This window comes from Etheostoma cragini, chromosome 2 (assembly GCF_013103735.1).
Source record: "Etheostoma cragini isolate CJK2018 chromosome 2, CSU_Ecrag_1.0, whole genome shotgun sequence".
In the NCBI taxonomy this organism is placed as follows: domain Eukaryota; kingdom Metazoa; phylum Chordata; class Actinopteri; order Perciformes; family Percidae; genus Etheostoma; species Etheostoma cragini.
The window spans coordinates 22,573,036-22,594,780 of record NC_048408.1 but is presented as its reverse complement, the minus strand read 5'-3'; the positions used below and the strand labels follow the sequence as shown (position 1 = coordinate 22,594,780).

Sequence of the window (21,745 nt, the reverse complement as noted above, 5' to 3'; positions counted from 1 at the left end):
TACAGCACTCATCTGGACGTTGCTGGGTTCATCCACACCCACCAATGGACACTTCAGTTGCAGCGTTGCCATGATTTTAGGTTATTGGTCAGAAATACCGCCTGATTCTGGAAGTAGTCAGCTCAAAACAGCTTGGACCATCTGCCAATCAGCTCGGCCACATTCAAATTTCATTCCAACCCAGATGTCTTCTAAGTGAAATTGGTGATGATTTGAGAATGATATCAGTGCTGGCAGCCAAACTTTCTCCACTATTTTAATATGAGAACTATGAAGCAGCAAGCCGATGTGTTTTCTACATGCAGTGAAAACACCTAATCTTCTCAATAGGATTTTACAGACTGACATGCAAAACAGTGCAGATCACAGAGTTATTGCATCTTTTGCATCAGCTATCGGAGGCACGTATAAAAGACATAGGACTGAATCTTTTTTTCTTTCAGAGCCTCATCTACTATCTCTGTGTTTCCCACTGAACTAACCTCCCATATGAGACAGGAAACAAGATGGTCAGACAGATCTCCCTTGAGAAGGCAAAAGAAATAAGGAAGGGAATTATAGGGCAGCATTCTCTGCTATGGCTGATGGAAATGTTCTTCCACTTCTGACAAGCCAATTTGCTTCTGACTGGTTGGAGAGGTATAAAATTAAAGAGTGGGGGAAGAACAAGCAGAACCTTGAGAATCATGAGAGACAGAGAGAGATGACCAGAAAACAATAGATGGCTCTTGCTCAGTTTGTGAAGCATAACATCTGCTGAAGGAGCAGATTCTGGGTCACCTCCATCAACTACCTTAGTTAATCATAACACAGAGCTTCACACGTTTGCATGCATGAACACACAAACGCACACACACGCACACGCAACTCTTGTGACTGCACCTAACTAAACTACTGTCAATCAAGAGGACAGAAACCTGAACAAAAAGCTGAATGGGAGACCTTTGACGTATTTATGTACATGGCTTTATCAATGTGTGTGTATGTGTGTGTAAGTGTGTGCGTATGTATGTTTGTGTGTTTGTGTTATATTGTGATATTTAAAGGGTCAGTTCACTCATCATAAAACACAATATGAAGCTAAATGCTGAGTAATCAGATGCCCTTATAAGAAAGAAACACAGTAATGTTTTCACTTGGAAGACACCTTGACATTTCACCTTCAAAATAAGAGCTCTATCCTTAATAATAACTAAAGGGACAAATAATGGCAAAGCCTTACCTATGTGACCAATACCTACAAAACCAGTACTAGTTGTGTTTTTTGTGTTTTTCATAGCATAATAAATCAAACTAAGGTGTTGTCAGGTGAACAAACCCTTTAAAATTGAAATTATGTCCAAACAGAACATCGTTTCAAATGGGAAATTAAGCAATAAAAGAAAAAAATTCAAATAAAAGTAAGAGAGAAGACATCATAAAATTGGTCCTTCAGAGCATTTGGCTGCTCCATGTGGGGCAAAGTGTCTCACAGAGGCAGAAACAACAAAATTGACAGCTCTGTTTAGTTTAATGGCAGCACTGCATGCCTGTCTCTGTTACCACCTACATAGCCTCCATACTTTGCCTAATTACGCACTCCTCATCACATAAAGGCTTATTGATTTAAACAACATAATTGGGAGGTGCTCGTAATAGGTGGCACAATCATAACCTTAATGATAACCTTACTGATAATAGGGAACGTTTTTTTTTCAGATTATCTTCATTAACGGCCATTTGATCATTTGAGGACCCTTGATGTGTGATAAGTAGTTTTCTTACATTTTCGAATGATTTCCTGTTACAAATGTCCACTCTACCTCCTTTGTGCTCTGTACTCCTGGTGCACTGCACTTAGCGTAAATGAAATGTGTGGGAGGAGAGAGACACGGTCTTAACTTCTGACACACAAATACGAGCTCCCAGAGGAAATAACTAAAAGATACACACTGAGCCTGTGAGGAGGATGACACATATGAATGAAAGAGACTGACAGACTGACATTGTCTATGCACTTTGCAGGGTGCTAATGATTCAAACAAACTGATTAAGTGCAGTATTCGTGTCAGAAATGTTTTATTCATAGTTTATGAAGGAGAGCTGAAGGCTGCCGCGGTGTGCACGCGTGCGTGTGTGTGTGTGTGTGTGTGTGTGTGTGTTTAGGAACAATGCAAACATTAGATTACACTCATTCAGTTTAAGCAAATATCTCTTCGAAGATGTAAATGTTACAATGACATTACACCATTACGCACACACACACACACACACACACACACACACACACACACACACACACACACACACACACACACACACACACACAGAAAGAGAGGGACATGGTTATGATGGTCATGTAACTTTGAAAAAGGACAAAGCTGTGACTCACACAGACTTATCTCTGACTTTGTGTTTATTCTTGATAACACCAAACAAATACAAAGCTCTGTATATGTATCATATGTTTACAGATAGACAGAGGATTTTTTTACTGAATTCTCATGAAAAAATTTAGAAGAAGGATGAATTGGCTCATTAACAGCCAAAGTTCAAAGAAAGGTTTCTCTGAGTGAAGGGAAAACAATTTAGAATATAAGTAAATCATTATTTAAACCACGACTTAAAAAGTACTACAGACATTGGCTATTGTAACATGACTATTGGCATCAAAACTAAAACCAATTTTAGGTAAGGTTTTTACTTCCAACAAAAGATTTGTGTTGTCAGAAACTGTCACATAAGGTGGTTGACAGGGGCAAATGCACTGCACCTTAATGAAACACTCGCTGATAGACAAAACACAAGGAAATTGAGAAAACATCTTCGTTAATTTGACAACACATGCACAGCATTAAGCAAACAAGCTGTCAATACACACCCAATACAAAAACGTTGCAAAAAGAAAAGCACACAATCCCCGAAAACAAATGCAACTGCTACATTCAAATTATACATGGGAAGTTCTCCAGGCCTCTAGGGGGAGCGCTAAGCGGAACAGCTTGATTTTCAACCATGCTGAGAGAGAGTGTGTGTGTGTGTGTGTGTATACTTGTGTGTGCGTGCGTGCTTGTGTGTGTTTAATGTAAAACCTGCCTGTGAAGTCGATAAGGCTCAGTTTGAGACAATCCTGTGATCATGTGCTGTCCTCTTCTTAGCATTTTGGTTAACTAAAAACCAACACAGAGACGCAGCCAGTGCCACACATCTTCACACACACACACCCACACATAGACACACACACACACACACACACACACACACACACAAATGTTCTCATACACCCTGCTATTAAAATCAAGTATCTCTAAACGTGACTGTGCATAGAAGCAGGAGGTTGAACTTCAGATTACAAAGACTTTATTAACCCAAAAATACATGTTGGATCAAGAAGGACCTGACTAAAAATTGATTATTTTATTCAGAAGGACTTCGACCTGTCACTCTGACTGAGAAGCAGGTGCGAGCACACGGGCACACCATGTAGTGGGCCAGCACCCTGCCTGGCAGCTCCGCCACCATCAGTGTATGTGAATGGGTGAATGAGAGGCAAATTTTAAAGACCTTTCTCTGTAAGGTAGAAAGGCTTTACATAAATGCAGTACATTCACCATTTACCATTACATGAGTGGTTCTTGAGAACACTTTGAACCAAAACCCCCTCCAACAATGCTACAAGCAGCAATACTGGTACCCAGGCACATGACTTGATGCAAATGCATCATCGTCATTACTATCATTATCATTATCATCATCATCGTCATCATCATCATCATCATCATCATCATCATCATCATCATCATCATCATCATTATCATTGTCATCATCATCATCATCATCATCAGCAGCAGCAGCACTTCTACAGAAGCACAGAGACTGGAACAAAGTGGAATTTGAAACGTTTTAGCCAAAAATGGTTCCATGGTCCATGTGTTTTTTGCAGAAACGTTTCAGATTTTGTTTTGTTCTCCAACTTCGTGGATGAAAACAATCATTCCAGCGATTTCACTTTATTGTTGTGGATTTCAGGTACTCCAAATAATACGAAGGCGTTCTAGACATAAATCTAACCACAGACAAATGCACACATACAAACATCTGTAACTCAGAGGACATATCTCTTCTCCGGGAAGACACTGTCTTCGCCTCTCACCCACTTCCCCTTGTTGTCCTATTCCATTGTACAATTATCTGTTGAGCTCCCATAATTGATGCTTTTGTCCTGCAATTTCACAGTAAATGTTCAGATATGTGAAGTATACAGTTGTTATTGCATTGATGTGAGGCATCCCATGAGCTTCTTTGTAGGATGTTGCGTTACAGTAATAAAATCAAGTGGATGAGCTCGTAAATAAACAGTGTTTTTTAAAATCTTTGTTCATTATTGGCTGGAATTGTGGAGGTACATGGTTTTCGTCTCAAAGCTGTGTGTTGTGAGTGTAAAAAAAGAGAAGTTGTTGTTATATTACTGATTGTTTTGTCTGTTCATCGTTTCTTTATAGCTTCATTTCGTCACTCCATTTGTCTTTCAGTTGTAGTTGAAACAACCCCGAACACACACAGATACACACACTTTGTTCCCACTAACAGCTCCTTCATATTGTGTGTAGGTCACACAGTGAGATAGGGTCAAGGCCGCCTCATGTGTCAGACATCCTCTGTGTTCTAGTCTCCACCGACCCCCATCGTCCAAGCATCATTGGGATGTCCCAGGTGTGTCTCCTCTTGGCCTTGCTTATGCTCTGCAGCTCTGCAACAAAGGTACAACGCACATGCTCCCTCAGTATTTCTCACACACACACACACACACACACACACACACACACACACGTGTCTTTGATCTAGATGATGGGGCTTCGATGGTGTAGCTAAAACTTGACATGAGGCTTCAGACGTTTCGTCCTTCTCTAGGTCTCTTGTACTAACTCCCTGGAGCTTGTGAAGGAGCAGTGGAGCAGCTACAGAAACCAGTGCCTGGACTACCTCAACGCCACGCCCCCCGCCACAGGTAAGCCCCCTCCTCCCAGGAGGAGAAAAGAGAGATCTGTGCCTAAGAACGAAGCCTGAATTACAACAAGCCAAAAGCAGAACTTTAAATATCTGATCTCTATTTCAGGGCTGGTGTGTAACAGGGCCTTTGACCTGTACGCCTGCTGGCCTGATGGACTCCCAGGAACCACTATCAATGTCTCCTGCCCCTGGTTCCTGCCATGGTACCATAAAGGTGTGGGTTATGATAAGATGATATAAACTGTATTCATCCCAGGGGGAACTTGTTGTGCAGCAGTCCCAGTACAAAGTGGGAAAGATTGCAAATATATGGACTGCACAACAATGAACAAAATGAAAACAATAAAGATCAATAAGTAAGGTGCAAAAAACAAATATACACAATGTTGGAAATGTAAACGGTAAGTATAGATATAACTTTCCAGAGCTGTGTGCAATACCTGTTCCTTTTTTCATAATAGAGCTCCTCTCCAACACATCTTCATTGGATATTAGAGTTTTTTTAAACTGCTACTGTAGATAGCAAACACTGGCATCAGTTTGTAGGAGAAATGCAAGGATACAGTGCCCATCCAGGGACATGATGTGAGAGTAAAACTTCCGATAAAGAGCTTTTTTGAAGAGTGCTTCATTAAAGTTATTATGTGGAGTTAATGGAAAATGCTTTGCAATGGCAGTGCAGCTCTTGATACTTTATATGCCCTTGCCATTCAGTAGGATAAAAGAAACCATCTGTTGGAGGAATGCTGTACTAAATAGTGTGTACCGTGGTTTTAGTGAGTGGTTGATGCAGTAATTGTGTGTGAAGGCCACATGTTAGTCAGTCATTAGTCAGTTATCACTCTACATGTACTGACAATTTGCGAGTGGTGTCAAAACCTCACACTGTCTCTGAGAGAAGGACACTGTCCTGTGGAGCTTTCTGAGACTTTCCTGGGGTGAAAACAATGCAGAAAAAGGTGGGGATATATCCATTTTGTACGCAGCAAACTAACACCAAGCACACGCAACAAAACAGTGCAGGGGTACATTCAGCCACGCCAAAGCGTAGCAAAATGTTTATTTAAGCTGAAAGGTTGATGCCACCTGTTGTGTTGGCAAGCGCACTGCCTTTTTAACACCTCTGACACACCCACCAAATGAGAGAAAACATACCTTCAAAGCCCATTGCTCACCGTTTCAACCTGGAAACTGTAGCAAAATGGGATTAGACTACTCATTGTATTGTTGTGTACAGATTGTGATTTGTGTATATACGGTATCTGGACAGTTGGTGCATGCTACATGCCAACCTAACATACAATCTCATAATCTGTTTCTCTTCGTGAACAGTTCAGCAGGGTGTGGTCTACAGAGTCTGCAGTGAAGATGGTCAATGGGCGCCAAAGAATACCAGTGAATGTGAGGACGACCCTGGTGAGGTGTGTGTTTACATTACATACAATGAGGGAAAAAATTATTTGATCCCCTGCTGATTTTTTTTTACATTTGCCCACTGACAAAGAAGTGATCAGTCTATAATTTTAATGGTAGGTTTATTTGAACAGTGAGAGACAGAATAACAACAGCAACAAAAAATCCAGAAAAACACATGTCAAAAATTGTATAACTTGATTTGCATTCTCATGAGGGAAATAGGTATTTAACCCCTCTGTAAAACATGACTTAGTACTTGGTGGCTGACGTTTGACAACTCGAACCTTCAGCTTTGTCCACAGATTTTCTATAGGATTAAGGTCTGGCGACTGGCTAGTCCACCCCAGGACCTTAATGTGCTTCTTTTTAAGTCACTCCTTTGTTGCCTTGGCCGTGTGTTTTGGGCCGTTGTCATGCTGGAATACCCATCCATGACCAATTTACTACACCCTGGCTGAGGGGAGGAGGTTCTCACCCAAGATTTGACGGTACATGGCCTGTCCATTGTCCCTTTGATGCGGTGAAGTTGTCCTGTCCCCTTAGCAGAAAAACACCCCACCTCCATGTTTGACGGTGGGGATGGTGTTCTTGGGGTCGTAGGAAACATTACTCTGTTAAGCGACTTTGAGTTTGGGAAAAGCGCTATACAAATTCAATTTATAATTATTATTCCTCCTCCTCCAAACATAGTGAGTTGAGTTGATGCCAACGAGCTCCATTTTGGTCTCATCTGACCAAAACATTTTCACCCAGTTGTCCTCTGAATCATTCAGATGTTCATTGCCATACTTCAGACGGACATGTATATGTGTTTTTTTTTAGCAGGAGGACCTTGCTGGCACTGCAGGATTTCAGTCATTTATGGCATAGTGTGTTACCAAGTGTTTCTGGTGACAATGGTCCCAGCTGCCTTGAGATCATTGACAAGATCCTCCCGTGTAGTTCTGGGCTGATTCCTGTTCTCATGATCATTGCAACTCCATGAGGTGAGATCTTGCATGGAGCCCCAAGCCGAGTGAGATTGACAGTTCTTTTGTGTTTCTTCCATTTGCAAATAATTGCACCGACTGTCACGTTCTCACTAAGTTGCTTGGCAATGGTCTTGTAGCCCATTAAAGATTTGTGTAGGTCTACAATCTTGTCCCTAACATCCTTGGAGAGCTCTTTGGTCTTGGCCATGGTGGAGATTTTGGAATATGATTGATTGATTGCTTCTGTGGACAAGTGTCTTTCATGCAGGTAACAAACTAAGATTAGGAGCACTCCCTTTAAGAGTGTGCTCCTAATCTCAGTTTGTTACTTGGGAGCCAGAAATCTTTCTGTTTGAGAGGGGGTCAATTTAGCTCATTAAAATGAAAATAAATCTATAACATTTTTTACATGCATTTTTCTGGATTTTCTTGTTGTTATTTTGTCTCTCACTGTTCAAACAAATCTACTATTAAATTTATAGATTGATCATTTCTTTGTCAGTTTGCAAACATACAATATCAGCAGGGGATCAAATACTTTTTCCCTCACTGTAATGTTTGTGTGTGTGGGGGTCAGATCTGACTTGTGAGATAACAGTTCCCATGTTTGAAAGCTGCTTGGAGTAGTGTGAAAATCCTGCTATCTGTTTAATACTGTTTACTGTTTAAATCTGACACCTTTTTGTGCCAGATTTAATCTTCACTGAGTGTGTGCGTGGATGGACAGGTAGATGTGTATGGAGGCAATGCATGGAAATGACTGACTCAGTTCCTCACGTTTGTTCTGCAGCACCAGTATGGCCGCATCCTCAGTCAATTACGGATCATGTATACGGTGGGCTACTCGCTCTCCCTGGGAGCTCTGCTGCTGGCCCTGGGAATCCTTATCACCTTCAGGTACAACATCTACTAAGAGTAGACGGTTGGGGGTGGAGGAAGACGAATGGAAAAAAAAGAAGGAAGGAAATAGAAGGAAGGAAGAAAAGAAAGGATACATATCAATAAATGGGTGAAGGACAAAAAGAAACAGGAAAGAGAACTGAGGAAAGCAAGAAAAAAAGAGGAAAGGAGGATAAATGTGAGGATTAACAGAGAGTGAAAAGAATAGTGAGAATATATATTGAGATAATAAAAATAGGAAAGGAAGAAAGGAGGAATAAATAGATAGAAGAATGAAAATTAATGGAGGGAGAAGAACAATTAAGAGGACAATTAAGAATTAACTAAGAAGGAGACCTTAGAAAAAGAAGGAGGGAAGGAAGGGAGAAATGAAGAAAGGAAGAAGATAAGAAGGAAAAGAGGTGAATAAGAGAATTAAGAACAGACAGGAAGAGAAAAAGAAGCTATACATGAAAGGTAGAAAAGGGGGAAAAGGAAGAAGCAAACAAAGGAAGGAAACATAAAGCTAAAGGAAGAAGGGAGAGATTCAAGAAAGCAACACATTTTAAAGAAAAAAAGAAAGCAAGACATAAAAAAATGCAAGGATTGGAAAAAAAAACATTTTAGTCATATTCCTGCATGCAAATTAGTGAAAAGAACATATATACAAGTCAAAAGCAATCACACACTGTCACCTGTGCACCAGGAAGCTCCACTGTATGAGGAACAACATCCACATGAACCTGTTTTCCTCCTTCATCCTGAGAGCCGTGTCCATCCTGGTCAAAGACGCCCTGCTGACCCTCACACTGGACCCCAGGAGTAACAGTGACTCCCGGACACAAGTCTGGGTCAACATACCGGTCAGAGCAAACAAACCACAATCACTTTTTATTTTCATTACATGTTAAAATAATACAGTATTAAAGTGACTCCTTGTATAAGAGGAAACAGAAACTCCATTACAATATCTCAACTGCCATTTCCTTGCTTTCCCCTGCAGTAAAACATCAACACCACATCATGCACTGTTGCTTGAACATAAATTGTAATTGCAGAAAAGTACATATGAAAACAACAAAAATGAGACACAGAATTGCAACTCATTTAAAGACTACTCCATATTTCCTGTATATGTATATTTTTCTATGGCAGACGTTCAACAACCTTTGTTTGGACGTTCTAGCAATTCACTATAGTTTTTTAATGTTTCCGCTGTCACATATAACGTCAGATGGTGCAGATTAGGGCAAGTAGCCAGTAGCTAATTCATGTTTTGGACATTTACTAAAAATAAATCTTATGAATAAATCATTAGTTCAGAAATGTGACATCCTAACTAAAATGTTTGGCCCACCTGCTACTTTTTTGCTAAGCTGCTCTACATTTGCATCAGAGGAAATATAACGTATGTCTCATATAAAATGGCAAAAATGGTATTTTGTCTGCATCAATCCACATTAGGTTTCGTCTCGCATTCCCAGACCTTCCTCAACAGCACTGCGGAAGAGGGTCTGGCTAGTCCCCACTGCATTCCGGGATGTGAGAAAAACGTGCTCTGGTTTATTGGCATTTCTTTAAAACAATCACATCGTCATGTGCGGTGCTAAGCGCCTCATGGAGCCCCAGTGCTTCTGTAAAAAAGCTTTGGGAAGGAACTTGTTTTGGTGGACCATGTGTACGTTCAAAAGTTGTTTTAGTCGTGCAGCGCTAAAAACTTAGATTGGACACAGAGTCTAGCTAGCTGTCTGGATTTACCCTGCAGAGTTTAGAGGAGCAATTAACCATAATCCTCATAAATCGACCAGAGTTTAAAATTCCAACACAGAGAAAGCGGAAGGTAACAGACATTCGGCCGAAAAGAAGGACACCCAGCGGAATTACCGGCGGCATTGGAGCAATCCCAGAAGTGGAAATATGTGGATATAGACTACAATAGGTATAAACAATAGACAACTTAAAGTGTCCTGTAAATGTGATTTGCTTTACGCCTAGGTGTGCAGAGTTTTTATTGTAACTCTAACTGCTGTAAAAGATTATGAACAAGGAAAGAAATATATGTGGATGCCAGAATCAAAACGTTAATGTGAAGGACAGCTGCGGAGCATTGTATTATGCTGCAGCCCAATGTGGAGTCAATTCAATTGAGCTGAAGGCAGAATACTAAAAGTAAAAAAATTTCACCTTGGCTTATTGTTTGTATCCCCACAACCCTTGTCATATCAGGCTGTTACGTGGTGCCGTGGTGCCATGGTGATGATGCAGTACAGCGTGATGGCCAATAACTATTGGCTGTTGGTGGAGGGCATCTACCTACACAGCCTGCTAGTCATCACTGTCTTCAGTGAGAGGAAGTACTTCTACAATTACCTGGCCATTGGCTGGGGTAAGAACAACTCTCTCACACAGTGTTTGACAATCACATCATAATGATGCTCCACTTATTACAGAATCTGTATTTGTGTGCTTTTCCGACAGACAAATATTGGTAAATTTAGTGAGACAAGTAAACAGGATTCTGATTAGTAGCAAACAGACTCTGTCATGCCGTTCAGATATGGTTAACAGGTATGTATCTACATGCAGATTAATGATCAAATACAGAGCAGCTGGTTGGACAGGCAATTGTAGAAACAAGAAAAATGGGAGATTGCACAGGTACTGTGACAGATTTATTTGTTACTTGCACAATTCCAAAATGTAAAAACACATAATAAAAAAACATTCATGAGCCCAGAGCCACTTTGGTTTATCATTCCAGACCTGCTTTCTTAAAAATGTCTCTAAATAAAGAATTATTTCCTGATGCTCATATTAACTTTTCAATTTATTATTGTGATGTAGCAATTTCCTTATACAGTATAGTTATCTTGACGTTGCAAATCTTGGTCTTGCCCCAACTATTAACTGGATTGTCCATTGGATGTAAGTGAGTTATTGTGTTCCGACAGGACAGTTCATAACTGCACAAGAGACCAGGTTCATGAACAGATTAAATTTGGTTTTGCACACGCAGCAAGCATTTTCATATTAACTCGTCATCGTGTTAAAGGAGAATAGATATATTTTCTTGAGATGATAAGGTTTTAAAGTCATCATCATAAATGGTGCTCAACATGATCACTTGGTTAAAGAATTTATATAGCACAAATAATTAATGTAACTAAGTGTTGGAGTGACTGATCTACCAGCAGTACAGCATCTATGATGTCATGGCTAATCTAGTAAAATGACAACTTTATGTCCCAAAAAGTTTGACTCTGTTTACTTTCTTGTTTCACCCATGTCTTTCTCAGGTGCACCACTTATATTCGTGTTGCCGTGGATCACAGTGAAATATCTGTATGAGAACGAGGAGTAAGTTGCTTTATGAGGTCACATCAAATGAAAGGCAGTTTAGATGTAACACCTTTTATCTGTGCATTCATACTTTAGTGTATAAATGTATGATGATTCTTCGGATAAAGTGAAAGATCGAAATCAAAAGTGCAACGGCAATATGATACAGTGTTAAGTGTGTGTGTGTGTGTGTGTGTGTGTGTGTGTGTGTCTGTGTGTAGGTGCTGGGAGAGGAATATTAACATGGGATATTGGTGGATTATCCGTTCTCCTATACTGTTTGCTTATCTGGTAAGGCTGTGTGCATCTGTCTGTTTGTCTCGTACTCTCATATTCTCTCTGGCAGTCTACAATTGAACAACGTAATGAAGGAAATTCAAAGCTAGAATGAGCTGGCATGTGATTGAGCTACAGATGCACATAACACGCACGCACGCACACACAGCAGCTGGCATACCCCAACTGTGTCTTTGCAGGTTTCAGAGAGACTGAAAGATACCAAATGCTTGTGTTTGGGTGCATGTGTTGAAGTATGTAGAAAATATTGATTCACCTAAAAATTACACCTAATTTCCAGGTTTTCTATTTCATCTACACTCTCCCCACAGAGTACTTCAGATTATGTCTACAGAAAGCCACTCTGTGTAGTCAAGTGTAGCATGTAACTATGACTTAATGCAGTAAAAAAATATTCAAATCAGCCAGATGTTCAGTCAAGTGTTTTGTCTAATTTTAGATCTCCAGGGGAAGACGGATTGTGCTGTGACTTTTTCAGGCTCATCCTGCAGTGTAGTATGAACTGATACAGCAAAACACTACTCATAGTTTAAGTCCACCACACCATTAACTCTTGTACTTTCCTGTCAGAAAAGATGCTCTGATGTCCTTGGACAAAAGTGTCTGTGTCAAAAACCATACATATATTGTAATAATATATTATTATTTTCAACTTTCACCAAGTTAAATATTTAACCAATGCCAAATTTACTTGGTTTATATAATGCCCCTTTGGTTTTAGTTTTTACATTTTTTTTAAATCTTATTTTCTATTTATTATGTCTAATTATTTCCTGTACAAATGCTATGGGGAAATTTCATTTTTTCACTCTCTGGGATATGTCAATGATTGCCAACAACATTGATTTTGAGTCATAGCATCAAACACTGCAATGCTCCATTGCAGCAGAGAGGAAATCAGGAAAATAGGATGTAGTTGCCCCATAGGGCAAACATAACAAAATTAATCTGGTAAAAAATAGTAAAAACTAAAACTTTGCAGCCAGGGTTGTAGATGAAAAGCCTGCATGACAAAATGCTCTAATGACAAATTGTGTTCTTGTTCTTAATTTTGTTTCTATTGGCTATGTAGTCATTATTGACTTATTATAGAAGCTGAGATTGAACTTTCAAATTTCAGAAAAAAACACACCTTTGTAAAAATGTAGACAAGATTATTAACACAGCCAAAATGATCAAAAAGTTAAAAAGCCAAAATTGTCCCTAGTGATTAACGTCACTGAGTAATTTACAAATAAGCACTCTTTCTTGTGAAACATTTATGTCAATACAGATTTTTTTGTATATCTTTAATATTCAATATGTTAATAATGTGCTTGTAGTTCCTGTTTTTCTGTTCTTTTGCTTCTTTTTATTTTTGTTTTTGCTTGAGACAAAACTACAAAGATTATAGTATGAAATTACTTGCAACAGCTTCACTGTAGTAAAAGTAGTGAGAAAATCTGACCTCAGAAACTGAAATAAAAGTAATTAATTCCCAAAGATTCACACCCTAAACTATCATTTCAATAATATCTTTGGTGTTCTACAAACACACACACACACACACACACACACACACACACACATAGTAATACGGTGTGGAATTCTTTGTATATGTTTCCTGCCTCTTGTTCCCATAGATACAACAACCTTATGGATGGAAACACTTATGATCATAATTGGACATTAACACTGACAGGAGTAACTTTTCTGACCTTGTGCTAAAGCGTACATGTGCACGCGCACACAAACACACACATGCACACAAACACACACACACACACACACACACAGACACACATACACACACACACATATGGAATTATTCAGAAACCCGTACATTTCCTGGACTGTTTCAGTCGCACAGTTTGTTCCCTGTGGAAAAAATTCTCTTTATCTTTATCTCTGAAATAGTTGCTGTCTAGTTGTGGAACTTCATTTGTCATCCTCCAGAAATCCCAAACACAACCCTGTTCACACACACATATTCACACCTAAATAAACTGCATTTGTGTGCACTTAACACACACACACTCGCACAAACACATCTGACAACATACACACGTTACCAAATTTGGTAACTAATATTCGTTAATAACTTGAGTGCTGTATAATTAATGTTCTCTGTCATTGGAGAGGGCCTGCACTAGATCACTGTGTGTGTGTGTGTGTGTGTGGATGTGTGTGTTTGTGTGTGTTTTCAAATCCCACAGGGCACAGAGAGGCATTTTCGGGAGTCTCTGTCTTAAACATTAAGTCTTCTTAAAATCTACAGATCATATTTTGCACATTTTTTAGATAATTTAACTCCCCCTCTCTTCCTCATTTTAGATCAACTTCTTCATATTCATAAGAATTATCAAAATCCTGATGTCTAAACTCAGAGCTCATCAGATGAGATACACTGACTACAAGTTCAGGTGAGACTTAACTTCAATTTTGAATCTTACCTGACAAAGGTTGTAACTAAAATTAGCAGTGGATAACCTTTCTGCTTTCTTGTAATATTCCTCCTCTGGTCCAGATTAGCAAAATCCACTCTGACTCTCATTCCTCTGCTCGGAATTCATGCCATCCTCTTCACCTTCGTCATTGACGAGTCTGTCCCTAAAGGCTCCATGCTGCGCCTCATTCGCCTCTTCTGTGACCTGCTGTTCAACTCTTTCCAGGTCAGAGCTCAACGTAAATGCTTCAGGAAGAAGCAACCGTATTGCGTTTTGCCTGTAAACAGTGTCTGTGTTCTTTATATTTATGTATAATTATAGTTTGCTCCTCTTATTCAAAATATGTGATTAGTCATGGTGTGCAAACACTGCCTCTTTTGTGTCAATGCGCGCGCTGGTGTATTGGGAAACCCTGGGTTGACTGAATTAGTTGTTAACCACCGTCGTGACACATCCTATGCAGGACTGCGGTTGTTAGGTTAGGTGAAGCCAGGTAACTGAAAGAAGTCTAGGGCATGTTGATCTTGAGTCATAGTCAAATTTAAAAAGCTCAAATGTGACCCCACCTCCACCCCTCTTTAACTGAATTTGACGGGGAATGCACTGCACGTGATCATTTAGTATAGTTATACTGTAGGCTATATAGTAGTAGACATAACAACATAACAAGTCCGGACGGCCTATTTAAAGGTACCATTTATGTGAATATATCTTTTGATGTGAGTTTTGTTAATTTCCCAGTATTTACACAGCACCTTGACCTGCTTTATAAAGAAAAATATATATATTTTTTTTTTTCGGTATCTGGCAAGACTGAAATCTTTTAACTCCACTTTCTTTTTCAGGGATTGCTGGTAGCCATCCTGTACTGCTTCGTCAACAAAGAGGTGATACAGATGTGCTTTCATTTCAAGCACCAGCTTAATTTAATATCTGCCTTTGCTGCAGTTCCTTCCTTTCCTTTTGTAAAGACAAAACATAAGACCTTTTTCATCGTCAGTGTTCCTGTTGCCAGCCTATATCGGACCTTTTATATCCCATAAAGCTCCATCTTTGTTCATGTTCCATTTATACTTTTGTTTACAAAGTGGGACAGACACAACATCATCCATCTGTCCGTATATCCATAGTATTTGGCAAGAGAGCAAGTCCATCTAATGAAGTGCTCAGCGTCTTATTTATTCTTCATCACAAATCTTCATGTGCCTGTCCTCTTTCTGCTCTCTCTATCTGCTGTCCCATCATCCCTCAGGTGCAGTCAGAGATGTTAAAAAAGTGGAAGAGGTGGAAGCTGGGCAAAGATATCGATGAGGAGTACCGCCACACCCACAGCCACACTCCGCACATCAAGAGCGGCAGCATCGCCACTGGCAATCTGCCCTACCTCCAAGACAACAATGGCAGTGATCCCGGCGGTGACTCACCTCGCCTCAACAAGGCAGACACAGACCCCACCTGCTCCAACGCATTGGAGGACAACCGCCGACTAGTTGTCTCCTACAGCAACGGGACAAGGAAAGGTGGGCTCGCCAAGAGCAGACACACCCTGCAGTTCTCCTTCCTGCTACACCGAGGCGCTGGCAGTAATGTTACCACTACCACAGAGGACGCATGTTTGCAAGAGAAGGTGCAGTGCCGCACGTCCCCTCTGGACGGAGAGGAGACAAATGTATGAAGACAATCTGCTCTGAGGCATCTTCACGAAAACTCTTACTGTTTGTGCTTATCAATGTTTCGGATCAGTGTTTATCATGCGCCAACAAAACAGCCTGAGTGGGAAGACAACAAGCAATTAACCCACACAGATCATAATGTTTTAACCTGCTCAGCTGCGGATTAATATTTATCGGTTTTGGGACGTTAAACAAAAAATCACTTATTGACTTCAGACATTAGGAATAGTAAAATAAATAAAAAAGAAACGTGTGTTTGCGCGTACGTGTATGCGTGCTTGCGTGTGTGTGTGTGTCTGTGTGTGTGTGTGTGTGCGTGTACGTGTGCCCGTGAGTACATGGAGGACTGCCATTTTGCCACCAACGCTGCTCACATCTTTCCATCTGTACTGCTACTGCCGTTGTTAGCTGCACTTGTGTTGTTTGTGAGTTTGCAGCACTGGATGCTTATTTCTGGTAGCCTACTCTCCTACCAAAACAAAAAACCAAAAGTGTCACTTTCTTAGGGGAATTTATGAAGCGGAATGAGGACTTCAGCAAGCATGACTCAAGATGTCTTGATTCTCATATCAAGATGAAGGAAGAACTGAGAGACTAGACATCACTGACTGCAGTCATGCAGTGCTTGCAATGTTGAGGCCGAGGATGGATGCTTTGATCTTCACTGAGACTATAATGTTTAGGTTATTTTGGTTTTAAATGACCAATGCCAAACATGGAAATACTAAGAAGCCATGATAGGATTTATAGTAAATCAGTTGGATTAACCAGGCATCATATCTACCTTGTCATGCACATTCCTTCCTCCCTTTTTGTTAATAATAACTCCATCCTTTGCCTTTTGAAACAGATTTTCCCGACTGAATGTATATGAACAATGGAGAAATATGGGGTCGAACATTATTTAAGTGTATATATGTAAATAGAATTATGCACACATCACCTGCATTTATGAGACATAATTTGCATTGTTTATTTGCCTTCATGCTGAAGTTCTATTGTCTATATTATAGTTTATTGGATGAAAAAAAAATTGGCTTCTGTGAGTTTTAGTGTTTGTTCATAAACCAAAGTACCTCTAGAGTATGATCATCATACTGCGCCAGTCATTATCCAATCTCACATTATTTCATAACATCCAAGGGCAAACACAGAACATAACGTGATTATCTACACAATAGAAAAAGTGATTTTATGTGCAAGAAAGGTTTTTCATTTCATAATAAATAAACTTTTTTTTCAGAAACAAGCACGACATTTACATCAGAGTAGTCTCTATTTATGACGTTCCATTCCGGGATTGTTCAGGGGCCACAGGAAAATCTGCCAGATGCGTGTTGGAATTTTAAACTCAGGTGGATTTATGAGGACTATGGTCAACTGCTCCACAGATCCTCATGGTAAATTGAGACAGCTAGCTAAACTGTATGTCCAATCTGAGTCGTGGAGAGAGAACTCCGGTTTCCGGAAGAGGAATGTCAAGGATACAGACTAAAAAAAGAGTAACCACCTGATATTTATTTCTTATTATATCTTTAGTTATGTTCTTCCGCAGATTGGATCAAGGATCATATCTCATCACTCAGAAAGCTAAATGTGCCACACTGAACCACTTTTATAATTTTGGGTTTAGAAAATGGGCAAATTAAAGGATTGGGGTGTTTAAACTTATAAATTTAGTTCAGAAATGGCCTGGGTTTAGTTTGTGATATTTTCCAAATATGATCAATTTCAGTTACCCAAGACAACAAGGATTTTCACAAAGGGATTTCTGATGACCTTTTTGATCAAGGATGGTAAACAAATATACAGTTTGAAATGTAACAGAGCCAACTGCACTGTAAATATTGATTAAAGTAAATGCCGGTATTATGAAGACAAAGACGTGGGTGGAGGGGTGTGTTGTCCTGTGTTTTTCCTTGCAGTAAAGCTGAGAATGAGAATAAACATGAAGAATTATGTTGAAAAATGAAACACAAAACATGATTGTACCTCTCTTTTATTTAGATGTTGCAATTGTAAGAGTGGGCCCAAAGCAAACAATGTCATGGCAGGATGCGAAAAAGTTTTATACTAAAGCCAAATTGTTGTGTCTCATTTGTCTCTGTGGATGTGATTAAACTGAATTATGTCAACAATCAAGTGTCATTGTATTGTGTGAATTCAACCAATGAGAGAGAGAGATATGTCGTTCCTCTGCAGCGAGTCTACTGTCTGATGTTCGTGAGCTGACACAAGCTGGCACGTTTGACAATTTTGTGAGTAAAGTAAGTTACAATGCATACATATCTGACAATTTGTAGCAGCTGTTACAGCAGAAATGTTTCTGAGTGGAAATACATCGGCTTAAATTTGGCAGACATTAACAACTAAAGTCATCTCTGTGTGCATCCTGTATGTGCATGCATATCACAGTGCAGTTATTCCACATCGTGGTTGACTGCAAAGCCAAACAATGGACTGACTATCAATCAACGCACGTTTCCATTTGAGAAGACTACAACATGAAATTCTAAAAACTCCTCTGTGTCTTGTCGCGCAGCGGGACACACGTTGTCCGTGGATGAATCATGTATTGTTTGCGCACACATGTCCAATAATGTGTGTGCAGGTGTGTTCATGTGTGTGATTGAACTAGAAATCTCTCTGAAAACACCTCCATCCCCATCCTTTTATTTACATATAACAGATAACGTAAACAAATGGAGGCAATCTCTCTGCGTGGTAGGATAAACCCCGCGGAGAATATTGTTAAGCACTACTTCCAATTTCTTTCAGGGGAATCACCTGACTTTCCCAATATGTAGCGACTACGTAATGGGATTGCGGAGATACAATGTAGGGTATAAACAGAATTACCGTTTTGAAATAAATAAGTGTGATATGAAATAATGCATTCAAGATTATTTTGTGATTTTTCATAATGTTAAGATTCCGTGCTGTTTGGTCTCTTTTGTGTTATGGTCCAATACCCTCACAAAACTAAATGTGGAAATTAAATCAGAAAGTCTGTAACAAGACAAATAAAATAAAAAATGTATAAATTCTTTCCATAAAAATAAATACACAGGTACTGTACCACTGTCCTACTACGACCAGAAGCACAATTCGGTCGTTGTCTATCACCACCATTTAGAACCCCCTTTGACAGTGCTTCTGCTATTGTTTTGCACTTGTTTTGGGTATTTCTCCACAAAGTTGAACAGACCATATTACAGAGAGCGCTCAACCCCTCGAAAGTCCTATAAACTCACAATGTATTTGGATGGTATGTGTCTTGTGACATCTTAAAAGTGAATGTTAAAGCTATTCCTTCATTTTTACAATAGCACTCTTTGGAATATGTTATTAACATGAATGACTAAGCCCTTTGACTATGTGACAAGAAATTTGTTCAAATTAAGTTAATAACTTTATGCGGTGGCTCTCTAAATGTCAGGTTGGAGGCTGGGACCCAAGTGCAGGAAGACAAAGCGTGACAAGGAGTTTGAATAAATGATAATGTAATGAAGCACAAAAAGACTTACAAACAGAAACACAGAAAACGGAAGGAACAGGGAAAAATCCAAGAGCACAAAAACACAGTAAATCACAAGACGGGAATCTTCACAAAAGACGGACGACAAAAGACGACAAACCAGAAAAACTGAGAAACTGAGAGACTACAAAATAAAACAGGAACCTAAGCATGAAACAACAAGCTTAAAGGTAAAACACAGAAGACAAGAAACATAAAACAAAAAAAAACGGTTAATAAATAAACACAATAAAACAGAAAAAAACAGAAATGTCAGAATGTGACTGTAGGCAGCTTTTAATTTTGTTCCCAAAGTTGCATGTTTTGGTTTATTGCCCAGTTTGAGCTTTAGCAGTGTGTACTTTTCATTTGGACATAGTAGTAGATGTGTGGCATTTTTTAACAGTTATTATTTGCAGGGTTTTGGGATTTATTGTGTTTTTCTAATTGTTTGTTGGACTGGGGATTAGGATAATAAGCTGTGATTGCCTGGCTCAAGTAGTTTTACACATTTACATTATATAAAAACAACATACAAAACAGGCTACATTTAGTGCATACACATCATAGGCTCTGTAAAGTTCAGCTAATGCATTGATAGCAATAGCGCTTGGTATAAACATTGAGGATAAACACAGCCTTGAATTTGCATGGAATGTAGAATGGTTGGCATTTAACAGTCACAAACTCCACCAGCAGTGAGCAGTTAGTTGGATACAAGCACCACATTTCTGCACCAGTCCATGTCAACACAGCCCCCCTCCACGAGTCTTACCTGGCGACAAAGCAGCTCTGTCTGCTTGGAAAGCTAGCAGGCCTGGTAGCTGGACTAGTAGCTGGACTATACCGGACTATCAGCTGGATAGTCCGGTACACTGTTGTTCAGCCGTGTTATAACAAAAATCAAAACACAGCTGTCTCTGAACTCGCTTTGGGAATTTTCGTTAAAGTTGGATTTAGTCCAGTTTGCTGTCTAGTGAGCGGACACTTGCAAGCAGGCTTGATGGCACTAGCGTTTGCTTTCCACCTAGGTCATACTCTTGCCCATGTTTAGCATTTCGCTGCTTTGGATGTCCCCTTACCTGGCTAGCGGCACAGAGCCACACAGCCGGTTAAGGACCTGTCTCCGTGGCATGTGAAGCTCGAAAAGTGTGTTGAGTATTCCTTCGATAATAAAGTTTCCTGCACATTCTCCGATCTGTACCAATGCATCCCGGTAGTACACAGGTGCAGAAGTTTGAATGCGGATAATTGTAAGTTTGCTGTTGAAAAGAGAAGGCCTTTTAGCGACGCATAGCTTAAAGATGGCTGAAACTTGATTCACACCGGCTAGTTCAAGTCACAACCCCTATGGATGGGTTGAAAAAATGCGGAACTATACCTGGCTGTAGTTCATTGCCTGGGCAAAAATGTCTCTGAAGATGCTAAATGCCAATTTTTGGGTCATCAAAGGCTTTTTTTCAGACCCAAAATACAGACAAATCTAGTCTCAGGGGGACATAAGGGAGGGAAGCATGGTCATTCAAAAATACTACCTGGTTTCTACTGATACAAATCTAAGACAAAGACAGGTAACAAAGGACCTCACACAATTGTGTGACAGAAACCCAGAACCTTGACATGAATTCAATGTTCAACCTTGGCCTGCATCTAATATATTTAAGTTCAATTTGTTGCCATAGACATTTTTGCCACACTGTTTGGCAAATGAAACTCAATTGTCCTCTTTGCTTTTAGCAGCACTGGAATTTTAAAAGCCAAAGTTGTGTATAAAACCCAAGCCAAGCTATTACAAAACATAAAAAATGGTGAATTCTGTGTTGACTCTGCCCTTGCAGGGATGATCTATTTTAAGGACTGTCCTATTATTCTAACTACTGGGACCAGCTAACGCTCCAGATGAGCAGTGGTGATGTTGCAGGTCTACAGGGAGGATTGTGGGAAAAACGTTATGTAAAAAGAGAGCCACTCAAAACATATAACAGTGGTCTAAATCTTCCATACATCCGCTGTAAAACTGTCCCTCAGGATCACTCTGGTAAAGCAATCTGTGAGAAGTAGATTCAGCTAATTGGGGAAACAGTTTACAGCAATATTGTAAATTTCAGCCCAGACTCACAGCCAACTGGTGTTGTAGATGTTTGAAAACATATCAAATCCAGGTACAGTATGTATTAAATCTCTACCACAATGGAATTTTTTTTTTTCTCAATACTGGTAGAGAGTTCCAGACAGTCC

General features: G+C 39.7%; 1 protein-coding gene across 1 annotated transcript in view; it reads left to right on the top strand.

Annotated features, from left to right (window-relative positions):
- gcgrb (glucagon receptor b) overlaps positions 1-18,049 on the top strand; it is a 44,972-nt gene extending 26,923 nt beyond the window's left edge. The window contains exons 2-14 of the mRNA XM_034895887.1: positions 4,590-4,740; positions 4,891-4,987; positions 5,096-5,203; positions 6,322-6,410; positions 8,167-8,273; positions 8,962-9,118; positions 10,482-10,641; positions 11,552-11,612; positions 11,816-11,885; positions 14,205-14,293; positions 14,398-14,542; positions 15,163-15,204; positions 15,570-18,049. Of these exons, the coding sequence (XP_034751778.1) occupies positions 4,684-4,740; positions 4,891-4,987; positions 5,096-5,203; positions 6,322-6,410; positions 8,167-8,273; positions 8,962-9,118; positions 10,482-10,641; positions 11,552-11,612; positions 11,816-11,885; positions 14,205-14,293; positions 14,398-14,542; positions 15,163-15,204; positions 15,570-15,992 (1,605 nt within the window). The 5' untranslated portion in view covers positions 4,590-4,683 and the 3' untranslated portion in view covers positions 15,993-18,049. The remainder of the gene's footprint in view (positions 1-4,589; positions 4,741-4,890; positions 4,988-5,095; positions 5,204-6,321; positions 6,411-8,166; positions 8,274-8,961; positions 9,119-10,481; positions 10,642-11,551; positions 11,613-11,815; positions 11,886-14,204; positions 14,294-14,397; positions 14,543-15,162; positions 15,205-15,569) is intronic.
- Positions 18,050-21,745: the final 3,696 nt, after the last annotated feature.